Source organism: Prosopis cineraria, unplaced genomic scaffold, assembly GCF_029017545.1.
Source record: "Prosopis cineraria cultivar Desert tree isolate PC_DT_omini unplaced genomic scaffold, ASM2901754v1 PC3, whole genome shotgun sequence".
NCBI lineage: Eukaryota > Viridiplantae > Streptophyta > Magnoliopsida > Fabales > Fabaceae > Prosopis > Prosopis cineraria.
Genome location: NW_026555334.1, coordinates 46,534,496 through 46,553,566, shown reverse-complemented (window position 1 = coordinate 46,553,566; position 19,071 = coordinate 46,534,496). Strand labels below are relative to the sequence as shown.

The 19,071-nt window shown below is 35.7% G+C and overlaps 2 protein-coding genes across 5 annotated transcripts; one reads left to right on the top strand and one right to left on the bottom strand.

The window, feature by feature from the left end:
* Positions 1–357: 357 nt before the first annotated feature.
* LOC129305663 (uncharacterized) lies at positions 358–7,405 on the bottom strand. Its single transcript, XM_054945633.1, has 4 exons — positions 6,421–7,405; positions 3,686–3,812; positions 2,892–3,478; positions 358–2,699 (listed from the first exon to the last, which is right to left on the bottom strand). The coding sequence occupies exons 1-4, from the start codon at positions 7,403–7,405 to the stop codon at positions 358–360; spliced, it is 4,041 nt and encodes a 1,346-aa protein (XP_054801608.1).
* Positions 7,406–10,183: 2,778 nt separating this feature from the next.
* Positions 10,184–17,704, top strand: LOC129305825 (ATP-dependent DNA helicase Q-like SIM). Of its 4 annotated transcripts, XM_054945954.1 has the most exons (17): positions 10,184–10,363; positions 10,485–10,560; positions 10,699–11,316; positions 11,389–11,608; positions 11,726–11,836; positions 12,094–12,283; positions 12,413–12,746; positions 12,910–13,127; positions 14,340–14,396; positions 14,735–14,815; positions 15,126–15,189; positions 15,321–15,420; positions 15,502–15,585; positions 15,843–15,930; positions 16,262–16,378; positions 16,488–16,580; positions 17,184–17,704. In XM_054945954.1, exons 3-17 carry the CDS (start codon positions 10,707–10,709, stop codon positions 17,514–17,516), a joined length of 2,700 nt encoding a protein of 899 aa, XP_054801929.1. In that variant the 5' UTR covers positions 10,184–10,363; positions 10,485–10,560; positions 10,699–10,706; the 3' UTR covers positions 17,517–17,704. The 4 variants fall into 4 exon arrangements, with proteins under 4 accessions (XP_054801929.1, XP_054801927.1, XP_054801928.1 ...); XM_054945952.1 differs by having other exon boundaries at positions 10,485–11,316; XM_054945953.1 differs by having other exon boundaries at positions 10,184–10,560.
* Positions 17,705–19,071: the final 1,367 nt, after the last annotated feature.

Sequence of the window (19,071 nt, the reverse complement as noted above, 5' to 3'; positions counted from 1 at the left end):
GGTTAATTTTTTTTTTTTGATAAATAAGAAACAATCAAAACAAATAGCAAATAAAAACTAAAACTCCTCCATGAATGAAGGAATAAAGTCACTAGCCACTACGTGAAGACCCATGGGGAGAGATAAGACACGTTTTGCTAAGGAATCAGCTTCTGAGTTGAACTCCCTTCCAATGCATCTCATATCAACCTGCCAGTCTCTTTGAAGTATTTGTTGAATTTCAGCAATAAGCTCTCGGTCTTCATGAAGGTCATAATTATTGGCTCTTAACAGAGACAGTGCTTCATGACAATCACTATGGATTCTTACATGCTTGGTTTTGATAACCCAAGCACGCTTTAGACCCATATAACAAGCCTATAATTCTACCGTCAGATTATCCCCCTTCTCTAAACGAAGCATGAAAGCTTCAATGATATTCCCTTTGGTATCCTTAACTAGACCTCCACAACCCTTAGAATTAGTAGCAGCCACAAAAGCCCCATCAACATAAACAAAGAGCTCATCAGTAGCTAAGATAGTCATATCCACCTGATTATTAGGACGAATGCCAGCAATAGATGTATTTTGTAAACGACAGTTAGCCACGTTCATGCAGTTAAGGATAACAGTAGCTTGTGCGATGACACTCACTGTAGTCGATCTTCGTCCCTCAAAAACTCTCTCATTCCTACGTTTCCATATTGCCCAACACAGAACAGCAAACAAATCACACCACTTGAAATTATTAACTGTTACCTGAATCTTGAGATTCATCTTGCACCATTCACGTAAGTCTGTGGTAAAGAAAGCCCGTCTTTGAGAAGGGCGTAATAATTTCATCCACACTTCCTTAGCTTCAGGGCACTGTCTCATCACATGTAGAGTGTCTTCAAACTCCTCAGGACAACAACTACACCACGGTTGAATATCCAAATGACGATCAAAGCGAGATTTATTAGTAAGGATACGATCATGACTCATGAGCCAAAGGAAGGATCTACACCGCTGAGGCACTCGAAGCTTCCAAATCTTGGCCCATATCTGATCAGGGCAATCATAACTATCTATCAATGAATCATAAGCAGAACGAACTGTAAAAATACCATGCTTCTCATGTTTCCATCTAACAACTTTCTCATTTGCTTGGTTGGTTATAAGTTCTAACTTTGCTTCAACTTTCTCCCAATTATTTCTCAAACCTCTCCAGAACTGAGATCCGGGGAGAGTCCTATTCACTTGTGGAATTAGCTCCCTTCCACATTTATATTTACTTCTAATAACTCTAGCCCATAAAGCCTCCTTGTTATGTATAAGGCCCCATCCAGCTTTCATCATAAAGGCTTTATTCTGAAGATGTGCATGTCGTAAACCTAGTCCACCATTTATTTTTGGTTTACACACTTCATCCCACGTTACAAGATGAATCTTTCTCCTTTCCCTTGTTGAGCCCCAGAGAAAACCTTGAGAACATTTATCAATCTCCTCACAAGTACTCACAGGTAGATGAGCAGTTTGCATACAATAAAGAGGAATAGTATTCAACACAGACTTTGTTAAGGTTGTTCGTCCTACAAAGGAAATAGAAGTTGCCTTCCAACTAGATAGTCGCTGTTTCATTTTATCCACCACAAATTGATAAGTATTATTGGTCACACGATTATGATGGAGAGGGACTCCAAGATATTTACCCAAATCCGCCGTACGGTTAAATTCAAGAAGGTCACTAAACTGCTGTGCTCTATTATGATTCACATTCCTAGAGAAAAACACCCTAGTTTTAGAGTAACTTACCTTTTGTCCGGACATTGCACAGAAACGATCCAGACATTGTCTAATCACCTGTACTTGGTCCAAAGTTGCTTCCGCAAAAATAACCAGATCATCAGCAAAGAAAAGATGGGAGAAAAGAGGACCATCTTTTTTTAAGCGAATGGGTCTCCAATTACCTTTAACAATCTCTTCTTGTATCAGATGAGCAAGCTTTTCAATACATAAAACAAAAAGATAAGGAGAAAGAGGATCTCCTTGACGAAGACCTCTAGTCGGTTTAAATTCTTCTATTTTACTTCCCTCCCATAAGAGTTGCATCTTAGAAGATCTTACACATTGCTGAATAACCTCAACCAGCTTAGTTGGCAAATTAATCTCCTCCAGGCATGAAATAAGAAAATCCCAATTAACTCTGTCATAGGCTTTTTCAAGATCAATCTTAATCGCCATAAAGCCTTTCTTTCCTTTCATATTACTCATAGAATGAATAACTTCCTGAGATATTATGATATTATCCGAGCTAGTTCTTCCCGAAATAAAACCACATTGATTAGGAGCAATAATAGTAGGGAGGAGAGATTTAACTCTATTAGCAATAACCTTAGTCACAACTTTGTAAATAACATTACAAAGGCTGATAGGCCGGAAATCATGAATGGACTCAGGACGTTCCTTCTTAGGAATGAGAATAAGTAACATCCCATTAATCTTATGGACAAGAGATGGGTTGTTGAAAATACACTGAACCATATTTATAACAGAATTACCAATAAACTTCCATTGGCTTTGAAAGAAAAGCGCATTTAAACCATCTGGTCCCGGTGATTTTAAAGGCCCCATACTAAAAAGAGCATTCTTAATTTCCTCATCACAAAAATTACTAACCAACTCATGTAAAGAGCCATTATCAATGCAAGGGAAAGAAATAGAGCAAGGGATGAAATTACCTGTAGTAAGAGCAGAATCTTCATGAAAAAGATTCTTGAAGAAAGACAAAGCTATATTTTTGATTTCCTCATAATCATACGTCCACTCACTATTGTCATTTTGAATGGCCTCAATTATATTCCTCTTCCTTCTAGTATTAGCTCAAGCATGAAAGTATTTAGAGTTTCTATCTCCCAAAATAAACCACTCACATTTAGCTTTTTGAGCTGAAAGTAGATTTTCCTGGAGAATAACTTCTTCAAGTTCCTGCCAAAGATTCTTCTGAAGACGCTCAAGAGAAGCCTCATTATAGCATGAATTCACTGAGATATTAAGCCCTTCAATTCTATTGAGAAGATGACGTTTTTTTCTACCAATATGTCCAAAAACATCATGACTCCACTGGTTGACTGCATTAGTAAAGTTAGAAACATTAAGACACCAATCTTCATCTGGCAACCAAATCTTATTAACCAAACTCTCAAAATCATCATGAAGGACCCAAGCTGCATTAAATCTAAAAGGACGGTCTTTAATCTTTCTAGCACAACCTTGACTAGTCAAACGAAGTAATAAGGGACGATGATCTGATTTGAAGAAAGGGAGATGAGTAACAACTGCCTCAGGAAAATAATTGTTAAAACTTTCATTACTCAGCACTCTGTCAATCCTATTCTCACTTCCTGCTCGCTTCCACGTGAAGTAAGGACCCTTACATCCCAAATCTGACAGCTTGAGCTCCTCAACCCAAGAACAGAACTCTTTATTAATACTAGCTCCGGTTTGGTGAGAAGATTTTCTATCATGTAAAAAAAGAGTACTATTAAAGTCGCCTCCGATACACTAAGCCCCAGTTATAAAAAAATTAATTCTTCTCAGTTCTATCCAAAGAGCTCTGCGAAGAATGGGGTTAGGACTAGCATATACAGCTGTAATAAACAATTCATTGCTACCATAACTAAGTTTCGAATGAATAAATTGGTCGTGTTTCTGCAAAATTTCAAACTTCCAAGAAGCATCATTCCATAAAACCCATAAACCACCACTGAATCCTCTAGCATCTACAACTTCAAAATTATGGAAACCCATCGCCTTTGCTAGTCTCTGCGCCCTACTACCACCAGTACGTGTCTCTAGCATGGCAAAAAAATCCACAGAATGTTTTTTTGAAATTTCCTTAACCAGCCCAGGAAATGATTTTGAACCTGTTCCTCTACTATTCCAGAAGACAAAATTCATCAAGACATATTTGAAAAAAAACGAGCTTCAATTGTAACATCCCAATTTAAATTTTAATAGTTAATTTGGATTAATAGAAATTTAAAAAATAATAATAATAATATTTAGAGGTAAGAAAATTAGTAGAAAATGATTATTAAATCTAATTTAGGATATAATTCTAAATAAAAAAAATTAAAACAAATTTATAAAAAAAATTAATTAAAAAAATAATAAAAAATATATTATTAAATTATTATTATAATAAAAAAAGGAAAAGGTATGCAAAAAAAAAGGAAGAAGAAGGAAGAAAACGTGAATGCTTTCGGCCGCCGCATCAATAGTAATATAAAATAATAAAAAAACAGAGAGAGAGAAAAGAAGAAATAATAATAAAAAAAAAGATATGGGACCCACTGAATTTTTATAAAAACTCACCTGTTCCTTCATTTCTTCTTTCGTGCGTGAGCTGAGGCAGAGAGAGCATCTGTGAGCCAAGTTCACAGGTGCTGGGTTTTAAGGTAAGAGTTTTTAATAGGATATTTAGGGTGTGATTTTAAGCTTTTCAAGACTAAGTAAGTGCTCTAAAAATTTTTCTTAGTCATCCTTCTTCTTTAGTTTCTGAGTTTGTAGTGGTAGAAAATTTAAGATATGGAAGAGGGATGAATTTATGTTGAATAAATATGGTTTTTGAGGTTGTCAGTAGTATAATAAATGTTCTAGAGTATAAATTTGTTGATGATCTTTGAATTTGTGGCTTATGGATCAAATTCTAAATTAAATCTGAAAATATATGTTGATTTATTGAGGTTTAGATGATTATTTGGGATGAGAAATGAATTATTATGGTTATAGAATTATGATTCTAAGCTAGAGACTTAATTTTTAATTTTTGAATATTTTAGGTACGAATTTATGAAATAAAAAAAAATTTTGATAATAGAAATTAGTTTAAAATTTGATTTTTAGATTATTAATGTTTATTGATGAGTAAAAGAGGAGTTAAAAATTTTACTTAATAGTACTAACTCTAGATTTGTATTAAGATTAAGATTAGGAATTATGTTATATTTTTAATTCTATTATTAGAATTATTTTATTAGATTCAAAAATTGAAACTAATATTTATAAATAATATGTTATTTGTAGATTGTATTATTGGTGAAGATTGTGGTGAGAGAGAAATTTTAAGAAATAATTTATTGAAAAAGCCACGAGGTAACCATGCTTTTAATTTATGATTAGTGTTACTTCATGTTAATTGGGTGATTATTGAGAAAATTATAAATTTTGTAATATTATATAATTGTGCAATATTATTATAAATTTATTTGATTATTGTGGGAGGTGTTGGGAGACTTGCTATTGTTGTTGTATTTATGTGCCACGTGGTATGCCCCTATTGGAGCTCAATAGGTGGTTTGTAAGGGCTCGGGCTAATCTACCTTTGGTCAGGTAATTTAGCACCGAGTGAGGGCTACGGCTCGAGGTTAATGGAGGGATATAAGGATGGTTGTTTGTGTGTATTGTAATATTTTTTATATTTGTTGGAATTATATTATTTTTAATTCTCACTTAGTAAGCACACACTTAACTGTTTGTATACACAATCATAAATTGGCTTTGGTTACTGGGACTTTTGAGTCTCATTATGTGGTTAACAATTTTCAGGAGAAGAGCCACGAGTGACACGTGGAGGAGTCCCAGAGGCTTAGTGGTATAGATCCACTGTCTCTTTTGAGTATTTAATTTATGATTTATAATGTGTTATATTGCCAATATTAGGACTTTTTTGTTTATTGTCAATTATATGAATATATAAATGTAATCATGCCTTTCAAACTATTTCTATTTTTGGTACAATTTGGATGACTGTAATTTTAATATTTGGTTTACTTTGGATTGGTTAAAATGGCATGATTATAAGGCCAAATAATTGGCTTGTGTTGAAAATTGACTAAATTGCTTATTTTACTTGTTGGGAGTATAAGGATGGACAAATGTAATTTAGTTTACTTGTTGGGAGTATAAGGATGGACAAATGTGATTTAACCTAATGGCATGTGGGAGGTAACAATTTATCCGAAATGTTATAGTGTGTAAGTTGAAACTAATTATAAAATATTTTATATTGAAATTTTTGATATAAAAATGTGTTGGGTGGCTGTAACCCAACTATGGTTGAGTTAAATTATTTAAAAAAAAATTGGTGTGTTACATCAATGCTCAATAAATTATTCCCCTCATTAGAGCCCTCATCATGGTTTTTATCTTCATGCATGACAACTTCTGAAATCGCGTCTATCTCATTGGCTATAACAACTTTGCTTCCTTTACTTTTGAAAGTAGTCTCATCTTTCGTCTTATTCACATAAATCACCTCTTTGTGAGCTTTAGGAAAGAATTCTTTATTTGGGCCCACATGCATCACCATTTGATTGAAATTATTTTCTCCCATTTCTTGAAGCCTATTATCTAATACTTTAAAAGTATTTGAAGTTTTCAAGTCCAAACCGCAATTACCTCTAATCTTCATCACGTGAGATCTGGTTCGATCAGCAGGGGGAATATGTTCTTTTCCTTTGACTTTCCCAATTGTTGATCCCTTACGTTTTGCTCCGACTGGGACCCACTCTGAGTGATTCTTTAATATATTCTCCTTGCTGAAAATCCGGTTTCCTGCTGCCTTCTGATTCTGTCCGCCATGATCGCCTCTTTTACGTTCACCGGTTGCAAATTGCACTCCCTTTTTTTCACCTCCTCCTCTCTCCATATCCTTCAATCTCGCATCTCCATCGTATAATCCCTTCAAATCCGCACTACCATATCTCCAGCGTAACTGACGCTTAATCAGCATCTCCGGTCCGTATCTGTCTCCGGCCACCGTGTTTTCCATCTCTCTAATTTTTTCCTTTACCGGCACTGCATTACTTACAGGGACCTCCTCAGAAATAGCCCGAAACTCATCCCTTTCCTCGCTAGTATACACTTTCTGATCCGCTTCCCTGCTCTTTTCAACTGTATCAGTATTCCCCAGCTTTGAAGGAACAATTTTCTCTGGGCAAACATCCTTATGATGACCATATTTACCGCAATGAAAACACACTAGGTGCAATCCTTCATATCCTATTTTTATATCCTCACCGAAATGCATAAATGAAGGGAGTAAAGGCTGGCTTAAGTCTAACTCAACACAGATTCGTCTAAAGGCCCCCATATCTAAAATAGAGGTTGATAAATCTATCTTCAAGGTCCTTCCAACCATGTTTCCAATACGTCTCAGTGATTCCACATTATATAACTCAACCGGTAAATCCATTATTCTGATCCAAGCTGCAATCCTCCTCTGGGTATCCGCTTTCCAGGGATTAAAATTTGGTCGCCACTTCTGTACTAGGAGGTAATGGTCATCTATCATCCACGGACCTTCTTGATAAGCATAATTGAGATCTTCTTGCTTTGTGAAAGAAACAATAAAATACCCATTACTGAGCGGTGTAATTCTCATTGGTTCATGAATTTTCCACATTCTAACCAACCTTGGCCTAAGATATCTTAATGGGGTAGTTTTACCCATTAATTTAACAATTAAAGAATTTAACCAAGGACGACACTACTGCTCATACTCTGCCTGCGTGAACTTCAATTCTGGTTTCCTATCATGCACGTCCTCTAGAACCTGGCAATCTTCATCAGATAACTCACCATGCTGCTTCTTCTCCTGATCATTACATTTGGCAAAGTATCCTTTCCAACCCTTCAAAAGATCTTCATTGTGCCCGCTACATGATAAAAAACCAGAGGAATTCAAACTGAGTAAAGACTCCCTATACGACTTAGGAGCTTTAAGTTGGACCATCTCTTTCTCCTTACCAATCAAATCCTTATTCACCATGAAAACAAACTGTGGATCACCAATTTGTAACCCACCAGTTTTATCTCCGCCATCTTTCTCGTTTCCACCACCGCTAGCACCTCCCTCACCGCCTCCGGACTCTCCAGGATTACCATGCACTTCACTCTCCATTTTTTGGGTCAGCACACAACAATTTGTGAGAACTATCACTTTGTGCTTATAAAAAGAGGGAAGCCACCATATGAGGCTCTTTCCAATCTCTTCAACAACTCCAATTCTAATCAACTCAAAAACACTCACTATTGGGTGCTTTTTCATCCATGCAAGGCAAAGGTTAATTTATGTCTAAAATTATGAGTTTTTTATTGTTAGGGGTTCGATTGTTTAAAATTGTAACATGAAAATTATTATGAGATGTCTGGTCAACTAAAATAATCTACATATCTATTTTGTTTTTTTAAATATGGTTGAAAGTGATCAATTTCTAAAATCTTCAATTTTTTAGTAATTAGAGATGTCCAGTTAATTAAAATATTTACATATCTTCTTTTTTTTTTTATTGAAAAGATGATTCATTCAAAGCTCAAAGCGTAGGAGATGAAGAAAGATTTAAAAGATCATTTGTCTCCTCTTCCTTCTCTTCCCAAATAAAGGAAGGAGGATGATTAAAGAAATGATTCTCTAAAGTAAGTGTCTAAGCGAACTTAGTTAATACACCAGCATATTTGACAAAATCTATAGGCATGTAAATAATATTTGCAAACCAACTTCTTCCTAGAATCAATATAACTTCCTATGTAATATCCCAATAGATGTAGTTGTATGGAGAGTCTCTTAAGATCATACTTGTAGTATTGGCATAATTTGATATTATGTTATCCTAATCTCAAGTTTCTAGCTGTAATGTAATCCTATAGTGATGGCTTTTACTTTTGCAGTGGTTGGTGGTAAAGATTCGATCTTTGAATAAAAACCTAAGATCCATCTTTCATTTTGTTGTTTGATAACTTCACCAATAACACTTCCTCACTCTTGTAGGTAAGAGCTGTTTGTTTCTAAAGTGAAAGACCTATCATCCTATAGGTAATGGTGGTTTCGTGAATTACTACTTCTTTTTTTTAATATCATGCTTTGTTTTATTCTAAGATCCTGTAATGCCTTGAAATAGACATTGTATGTGCTCTCCCCCCATCATTTCCTTTCCCTCCAAACACTCTTTTACATCTATTAATCTATATAACCTAACAAACATAAAAAAAAAAGGCAACTCCATGAAAGGGACCTATATTGGGTTTACCCAATTCTTTGCTGAGATTCCACTTCACTCACTCATGACCTTTTAGTTGACTAAACTTGTCCTAAAACTCAAGCGAAACAAAATCAAACCATTTAGTTTTGACCTGATTATAATCTTGAAGTAGGTGCACAAGTGCTTTTTAAATGGGGAATGTATATGAAGACAACCGTAGAGTCTAATCCTTGGGCCAAACCCTCGTGTAGGTCCTCTCTGGTGAATGAATAAGAGTGGCAAAACGCATCATTTTAACATAATGCAACACAGCCTTTCCAACTTAATGTAGAGCACCATTTTTTTCCTTTCAAGCTCTACCGCTTGACCTTGACTTGCTACCTCTTAAGATCCTAAGGCCCTGTTTGGTACATGGAACTGAAAGCTAGGGATTAAGATTAGGATTAAGAAAACCCAACTTTTTATATTTGGTATGAATCATTGAGCAATCTAAACCCGATTCCAATCTCGCCTTATATGGGATTGTTCAATACCACCTACTTCCTGGGTTTGCAAAATCATTCCTGAGACTAGAAATATTTAAACCAAATTGCCCTCACCCATCTCTCTCTCTCTCTCTCCCCCCTCTTCTCTTCCTTTCGTGCAATCCAATTTGTACGCTCTGTCCAGCTGCCACGAAATCCTCCTCTCAAGCTTCGATCTGTATGTTGCCTCAACGCTTTGATCTGTTCTAAGGAGGCGAAGCAGGAAATTATAGGGGAGGAAGAGATGTAGGTGAAAGAGCAAAAATCAAAGTCAGAGAAACACAGAACATTGACGAAGGAGGAAATGGAGGAAGAGGAAAGTCAGAGCCAGAGACGTCATCAAATTCTTCCAGATCTGCCTCATTCGAACCTAAAATTGAAGCTGCGCTGCCATTGTGATCTGCCACATTTGACTTCTTCCAAACCTCACGAGTTAGGTTAATTTTTTTTAAATATAAAGAGTATTTTATAGTCTATTCATAATTTATATTTAATTATAAAATAAAATCAAAATTAATATTTTCTACACATATTATTCCATATTAAACATAAATTTAAAATTTTATTTTTACTCTCATTCCCGTTACCAATACCAACATTAATCTCAATCTCAATTCCTTTAAACTAAAGCCTACGAACCAAGTAGGGCCTAAAATCACGAATCCTTGCCGCTTTGGACGAAAAAACTCCTATTTTCCAGGCCTCGAAAATTCTGAGAGATGATGGTCTACTTTGTTTTGGTGGTGAATGGGGGAGTGGGTTGCAGGTCAGACGCTATTTGATCTTGGGGCCCGACTTCACAATTTTACTTTTCATTCTTTTGATCTCTGTCTGAAGGTCGGATGACACTTCCTTTGCTTAATAATTATTGAGAAAGTTCACTATTAAATTCCCTCAAGTGGTTATAAAATATATCTTTGGTTTGTGTGGTAACCCTTCGTTGATGGCCGATGCGAAGTCTTGGAGAATAGCGATAAGTCTTGGAGAATAGCGATATTGTTCGCTTCAATCTGAACCTTTCTGTCTCAATCCCGGTTAGAAACTCCTGAAGATGCTTTTGTATTGACAGGGGACGCTTCTTTTTTCTAATTTAAGTATTTAGCACTGTGTATGTGATTCTACCGAGCTTTGTTTCCTTTAACATTTTACTAGTTTCACAAGCTTGTCGCCAGGGGATGTCATGGATACTAAGGACGTATCTTCCGATCAAGTCATTGCAGAAATGCTTGAAATGGGGTTTGAATATGCCAATGTTGTGGAAGCTTTGAAAGCAGCAGGTCCATCTATTCATAGTGCTCTGGAGTTTATCCTGAACAATGCTGGTAGAAATTGCGGTAGAACATCTCTTGCTAGTATTAATAACTCCAAATTTTATGCGCGCAACGAGAAGGGTTTCAGAAAAAGGGACTCGACCTCGGCCTCGTCCCATTCCTTAAGTTATGTTCGACAGTCTAGCATCCTGGACCATCTCCAATCCGCCAATGAATCCACAAAAAGCAAGACAGATATTGTGCTTGGTGTACCATCTAGTGGGTTGGAAGTTCCTCCAGACAATGTGGAAGAGCTCAAGGAGCCTTTCTCTGACATGGATGTTGATTCCAATATCTTGTCAGGAAATTGTAAGGCTGATTCCCTGGATGAGCTGGAGAGTTCATCAGATTGGGAGCAGAAAGCTAGCAATCTCTTGCAAAAGCATTTTGGCTTTTCATGCTTAAAGAGTTTTCAAAAGGAAGCCTTGACTGCTTGGGTAACTCATAAAGATTGCCTTGTCCTGGCTGCAACAGGATCTGGTACCATTCTTCGACTTTACTTGTCTCAACTCCGTTGCTTCTGTGCTTCTGTTCATGATTACATTTTGGCAGGAAAGTCCTTGTGCTTTCAGATCCCTGCATTGCTATCTGGGAAGGTGGTGGTTGTGATTTCACCCTTAATAAGCCTGATGCATGATCAATGCTTAAAGCTATCAAGACACGGGATCAGCGCTTGCTTTCTTGGATCTGGGCAACCTGACAATACAGTTGAACATAAGGCAATGAGAGGCATGTATAGTATAATATATGTATGCCCAGAGACAGTTCTAAGGTAAGATTAGGGGTGTATACTTTATGATATTTTCAAGTCACATTTATTATTCTTTTTTCTTGGTTAAAAAATCATTCTTCTTTAAATGTCTGATAACTGCAATTTAATCACATGTAGATTGATTAAACCACTACAGAAGCTTGCAAAAAGCCATGGTATTGCCTTATTCGCAATTGATGAAGTACACTGCGTTTCTAAATGGGGCCATGATTTCCGGCCAGACTATAGGTCTGTATTTTCCCTTCTATTCCACATTGTTCAATAATTGCACAGAGCATCCCAAGTGATCATAAGGCATTGTTTATGTATTTAATGAATCGAGAGCTGTTGTGATTTAATCACTCATATGATTGATCATTCTATTATTATATTTTGCAATAAGATATGGTTTATGTTCCTCATTTAGTGTATATTTTGTAACCCTTTAATTGTCTTTACTACAACATTTACTTCTATTCTTTAGATTAAATGTTCTCTTGTTTCAGACGACTGTCTGCATTAAGGGAAAACTTCGGTACTAGCAAACTAGAATTCCTAGAATTCGATATACCTCTGATGGCTTTGACTGCTACAGCTACCAACCTGGTTCGAGAGGATGTTTTAAAGTCGCTACACATGTCAAAAAAAACAAAGATTGTTCTCACTTCCTTTTTCCGGCCTAATTTACGGTTCATTGTGAGTTTGCTGTCTAAAACATGTTTATTTATCCCTGCTTATCATGGCCCAAAAAAAAAAAAAAAAAGACTCTGCTTATAGCTTGTTCTTGTTACTCCATAATATTTCAGTCTTTATGGCTCCATACAGGTAAGGCATAGTAAGACATTTTCAACTTCTTATGGGACAGATTTTCATGAGCTAGTTGAACTATATGGTAAAAAGCAAAAGTCAGATGACAAGGAAAAAGCTTTTATCTTAAAGGAATCACCAGATGTTTTCATTAACTCTGATGCTGGTAGAATCTCTGAGGTTGACTGTCTTTCCCCTTGTGATTTGGATGGCGACCAAGATGATTACAGTGAAGGAGATATTAGTGTATTGCATTCAAGATGCACTAATGGTGCTATAAATGGAAGAGAATTGTCAGTTGAATACCTGGAAAACGACATTGAAGTCTTTCAAAGTGTGGATGACTGGGATGGTACTAATGTGTCTGCTATTTCTTACTTAATAAGCGTTATGGTCTACACTAGGAGGGTAGAAACCTTCAACAATTTCTGTGCGGAAGTGGTAAAACATCAATCTTATTAAATGATAGTGATTATAAATTGTTTCTTGATCACTTGTGTTACGTGTACTTGCAGTTGCCTGTGGTGAATTCTGTGGACAACCTCCTCAAAACGAATGGGAGTTATCTGAGATCGTTGATCCACCCAAGAAATCAGAAGGAAGACTTAGACTTATTAAAGAGCCGTTAGAGCAAGGACCAACTATCATATATGTTCCCACAAGAAAAGAAACACTGAAGATTGCAAAGTATCTATGTGAATTTGGTGTGAAGGCTGCTGCTTATAATGCATCGGTATGGGTTATATATGTTACATTTAATCTTCTTTGATTCGATGAACTTTCCAGATTGTAAATTAGGGGAGGCATGCGTTGCATGTGTTTATAGTTCATGGCAGAGGAAAGGTTGTATAGCTCGAATACTTCCAATGTGAGCCTTCTGTAGTCTTGATTTAACAAAGAGAGAAGACAAACTAATGTTACTTCCTCTGGTCTTATAACTCACTTCTAATTAATTTACTTAGACCAGTAAAGTTGGTTAAATTTAGTTGATGTTCTTAAAATTATCCCATCTTTCTAATATTACCCTTAATTATCTGCAATAAATTCTAACCCAATCTTACTCACCTCTTCTAATCCCTTTCTCAAACAGCAATATACTTATTAATACCAAAGGCATTATTGGAAAAAGTTAATTGCTTCATAGATGTTGTAAATTGACTTATAAATAGGACCATGAAAAGTTTTTAGAAGATGACCTATAAATAGGATCTGAGGGAGTACATTCTAACTTCTCCATAGGTGGAGGCATTTAAAATTAATGCACCAGGCTTGTTACAAAATATGCAACCCTTGAGCTTGAAATGACTTTTATAAAATCTAATTGAAGAGGAAAAATGCTCCTGAGAGAAACCAATTGATCAAGCTCTTTGATGACAAACTTCTATGAGCTTCATGTTCACTCTTGATACAAAAAGCAGCCAATAGATGACCTTGAGTTACATATATTAATAGTAGAGAAAAGGTTTTGTAGCTCGAGATGCAACCAAAAACTTATACAGTCTAAGTAAACAGAGAAGAATGACCAACTAGTTATAGTCTAACGCTTATTAAACCCAAGAGAAAGATGGTGAGAAGTGAGCAGGCTCCCTCTTGGTGCCGCTGGCTGTTACGTAAAAAGACAGCGTAAGGTTTAGTAAAATCTTTTGGCCTCCTTTATGGGTTTGTTTTCTTGTTGGGCTAAGTTTAAAATTTTATGAGTCTGTCATGTCAATTTACTGGAAACATTTCGATTGGCAGCATAACCTATGTGCTCTACCACGAATTACATTTTTTATGGATTGTCTAAAACAGAAAAATTTAAAAAGTACCTTTTAGCATGCTTTCTGCTTTTGGTTTTGAATATGTTATTATACACTATTGTGGATTCTAAATTAGCACGTCACTTGTGAAACTATGCCACTTGTTTGGTATTAAATTGATTTGTGAGCTCAATTTCTTTCTTCAGCTGCCCAAATCACATCTAAGAAGGGTACACAAGGATTTTCATGAAAACACATTAGAGGTATGGCTCTACAACAAGCATGTCTTTTGTTTCTTGGTAATTGTTTTTTACCGTTGCTTGAGTTATTCAATTATAAAACGTGGACCCCATTTTCACATATTCACTGTGTGTGCTTCGTTTTGTTGTCCACTGTTTTCTAAATTCTAAATACATAAGAAAAAATTGAGTCTTTTTCCTAAGGGCTCTGGTGGTATTCTTAAGACATAGCTCTGACTTGTTTTTACACGTGTCCCTGTGTTGTATGTGTATTTATCATAATTTAAATCCTTTTTTTTTCATTCCACAGAACTGTATTGATGCTTGTAAAGTGACAAAATACACATGCTTTATCATTTCAGGTTGTTGTTGCAACAGTGGCTTTTGGAATGGGGATTGACAAATTGAATGTGAGAAGAATCATCCATTATGGTTGGCCACAGGTCTGTCCTCTGTCCTCCCCCCCCCCCTCTCGACTTAGATTGGCATGCACTAATGGCCTGAGATTACAAGCGGGAATGAATTCATCACCTCCCACTTATAGAAAAGTTTGCATGCCACTTGGTTACAAGGCCATTGATGTCCTTTGTCTTCTCTAATACTTGGAGTCTATCTGTATTTCCTTGTGCATTAAGGCACCTTGACCTGGCCTATGTGGCATGTAACATATTAAGTATGCTTGGTATTTTCACTCACTGAATCTTCATTTTCTTTAATTCACTCCTATATCATTAGTTAATTTAATATGATCAGAGCTTAGAGGCCTACTACCAAGAAGCTGGCCGGGCTGGACGAGATGGAAAATTAGCAGATTGCAGTAAGCTCAATTACAGCTCCCATTAATATGCTTCATCACCTTGGATGCAGATTCACTTTGCTGTTCTTTGTTATCTGGATTTTGGCAAAAGTTTTACACTCTTTACTTTGTCTCTATTATTTCACAACCAGTTCTTTATGCAAACCTATCAAGGGAACCATCACTTTTGCCCAGCCATAGAAGTGAAGAGCAGTTAAAACATGCCTATGTCATGTTGTCTGATTGTTTCAGGTTTGAATTGGTGAACATATCTTTTTACACTTGTCTTGTTGCATTAGCATTTACCAGAAAAATATTTCATTGAATTTGCAGATATGGAATGAATACTTCATCTTGTAGAGCAGAGACGCTGGTTAAGTACTTTGGAGAGGATTTCCATAATCAAAAGTGTCTCATGTATGCCCACTTTGTCTCCACCATTATGAAATCTTCCAGAATTCCATTAAAATACTGCTATGCTATGAAATATATTAGCAGAAATCCTGTATGCATATTAAAGTTGCCAATTCATGTGACTTGATAAATAAGGGCTATATGCCTAATCTAATCTTTTCTTAACACTCTGGCTTTTATAGTCTTATGGTGATATTAATTTAGTGATCCATTTAAACCTTTGTATTTTGGCATTTTCTAACAAACACGTTGTGATACAGATGTGATGTGTGTGTCGATGGACCACCTCAAATGCAAAATCTGAGAGAGGAGGCATGTACTTTACTACAAGCTGTAGCTGAACATTGTGTATGTACATTAATTGGATTTGTATACCTATTACACTAGTCATAAATTCTGGTTTGCACAGGAAATTGGATCATGGTAGTACTGGTAACTCAGTATATATCAGCCAGGCATGCCTCAGCCTTCTTTATCTGTGTTTTTCCCTTTGGTTAAATTTCAATTGGACATGGTGCCGAATTGCTTTGTTTTGTGCGGTTTCTCAAGTCGCTGCTAAGGATTTAGTTTTATGGAACTTTTTTCTTTGCTTCCAAAGCCTGAGTGATATGAAGTTCACATGGTCTGGTGATTGGATATTATACTTTGAGGAATGGAGCTAATAATGTTGCTTTTTCAGGGACAAAGCTCTGATGTGGATGGCATATGCGATGACAATGTACATTCTGATCCCAAAAAAAGGAGAATTGAAGGGAGGCTTAGTCTTAATTTGGTTGTTAGGAAGATAAGGGAGCAAGTCTCTCTCTCTCTCTCTCTCTCTCTCTCTCTGTGGTAATCTTGTTTTATCTGGTTAAACAATGTAAGAGTTTTAACTTTTAATTGTTTCATATGCTTGTTATTTACAGTCTCAAAATTTTCTTGTCACTGATATGTTTTGGTGGAGAGGTCTTGCTCGAGTTATGGAACGACAGGGATACATCAGGGAGGGAGATGAGAAGGTATATCTTATTTCAGCTTGAAAAATGTCTTCCCCATGTATTCATACTACTAGATCATGTTTCTGAACTTTGCGGCTGATTGCCATAGTTCTTGGTATTGATATAAAAACCGATAGTTTTTTTTTTTTTTTTTTTTAAATAAGACAGTTCCCCCCCCCAACCAAAAAAAAAAAAGTGCTGTGAGTATTGATTGACAAAGTGGAAGCGACTTTCTGCTCCGACACCATAACACAAACTGAGAAAATTGGAGAAAAAGGGTAAGATCTGTGTTATTACTCTGAAACTGTATATATACAAGTGGGACCTACCTAACTAGGATGACAATCCAATAAAATCCAGTTATTTACAACTGTTACTGTGACTGTGAGTGATCGCTGAAGGAGGTAATTTATTGTGATGCCACGAAAGCATTCAAATGGAGCTCTGCACTTAAGCTAGGCAAATTTTCAAAATGCGATGCGAAAATTAATTGCATATCTGGCCTACAATACATGTGTGATATGATATTCATGCACTCTGGCTGACTATTTTCAAGTATTGGTTAGTTTTGATGTTTTATTACCTGTGATGAGGTTTTAACTGTATCACCCTATACGACCACAGAGCCATGTGCAGATAAGGTACCCGGAACCAACAGAATTGGGGTTGAAGTTCGTGTCAGATGGTGAACAAGCTTTCTATGCTTACCCTGAGGCTGATATGCTGCTTGCGGCGAAAAGCAGCAATAGCAAACCATACTCCTCATTCTCGGATTGGGGAAAAGGCTGGGCAGATCCTGAGATTCGTCGCCAGCGGCTCCAAAGAATGCAACTCGATGGGAAGCCAGCGGTGCTGCCAGGTCCCAGAAAATCACGCAAGAGAAATGCTGTTAGAGTGAAGCCTGATCTGAGGACTTGTCGCGGGAGACTAGCTGCAAAACTCTCAAGACATACATGATTTCAAGATTTGTTCAGGTTTATCCTTAAGTCGATTTATCCATCTTGACCTGGATTTTCGTAAGAGAGAAATTTGGTCAGATTCTTGTGCATGGTCATCGACTGTACTGATGCTGTGGCAAACCAATCCTTAAGTTCCGTTGTCATGTTAACTTGTCAGTGTCTCAATTTTAAATTTCTTTTTTATAATTCATATTTTTAGAGTTAAAACATATTTTTAATCCTTTAATTTTATATAAGGTTTCAATTTAATTTTTTAATTTTATAAAATATTTTTTTTAATTCGTTAAACCTAATATTATTAGTTTCAAATGATTATTTTTTGAATCAATAATTGTTGTTTTGAAAAAAAATTAAAACTTTAATATCTCAATGTTTGAACATATTTTTTCAATTTTTAAAAATTCAATGTAAAAATTTATTGGTATAAAATTAATGATGTTAGAGTTAAAGAATTAAAAAGACACTTGATAAAGTTAAAAAATTAAAATAAAATGTGTAAAATTAAAAAATTAAATTTATATTTTAATTTTTTTTTAGTCTCAGTATCTTTTTTTTTTAAGGCAAAGATTTATTCTTTGCAAAATTTATGTGACATGATATCAATAAAATTCGTTTTGTATCAAAAGTACCATCGACTCAGGCAAGGATTGGGGTTAATTTTAAATAAATTTTCCGGGCCATAATTTATTGACATTTGAAATTCCTCATAAATGATGCACTAGTGACAAAATACAATGCCTCAAGGGCATTTGTACAAGAGAGGAGACTCTCCTTTTCTCTCCACTTCCTCATCCCCATCTTTTATATTATTTTATTAAATAATTTTTTTTAAAAAGATAGAATTAATGAAAGGTGGAGATGGCAGAAGTGGAGAGAAAAGGAGAGTCCCTCTTCCCCACTTATACCATATAAACGCATGGATGATATAGGGACTGTTTTATCTTGCATTTCTAAGATTTCATAATTTGGTTGATGAGTAAAGTTTGTCTTTAAAAAATATAGGGTAAAGGTGTAAATTTAACCATATATTATTTTTCGAGGAGCATCCAATACCTTAAATTATCAAATAGTGTAAAATAAATCATGAACTTTTAAAAATGAAATAACCAGTAGTTCACTGTTAACTTCAACTGACAGACGTTATGTGGGGTCTATAATGACACAAGACACGATATGTCAGCATGGTAAAGATATAAATTTAGCCATAAATTATTTTTCGAGAAGCACTGGGTAGCTTCTACTATAAAAGAACAGACCATCCAATACCTTTCTCGTAATTTGATCAAACACTATTTATTTTCATACTTATGAGTTTTACAAAGCTTTAATCTCTCAAATCTTCTTGCCTTTATTATCAATTTTAGCTCGAGAAGAAGAGGTTTAAAGAGTTTTTATTTGAAGACATTCACGAAGATAACGTTAACAAAGTAGAAGAAATAATTTATGGTTAAATTAAGCTAGAATCAAGCTTCTCCAATGCATAGTAAAATCAATCTTCTACTTCATTGGCATCGTCTTTGTGAATGTCTTCAGATACAAACTCTTTGAACCTC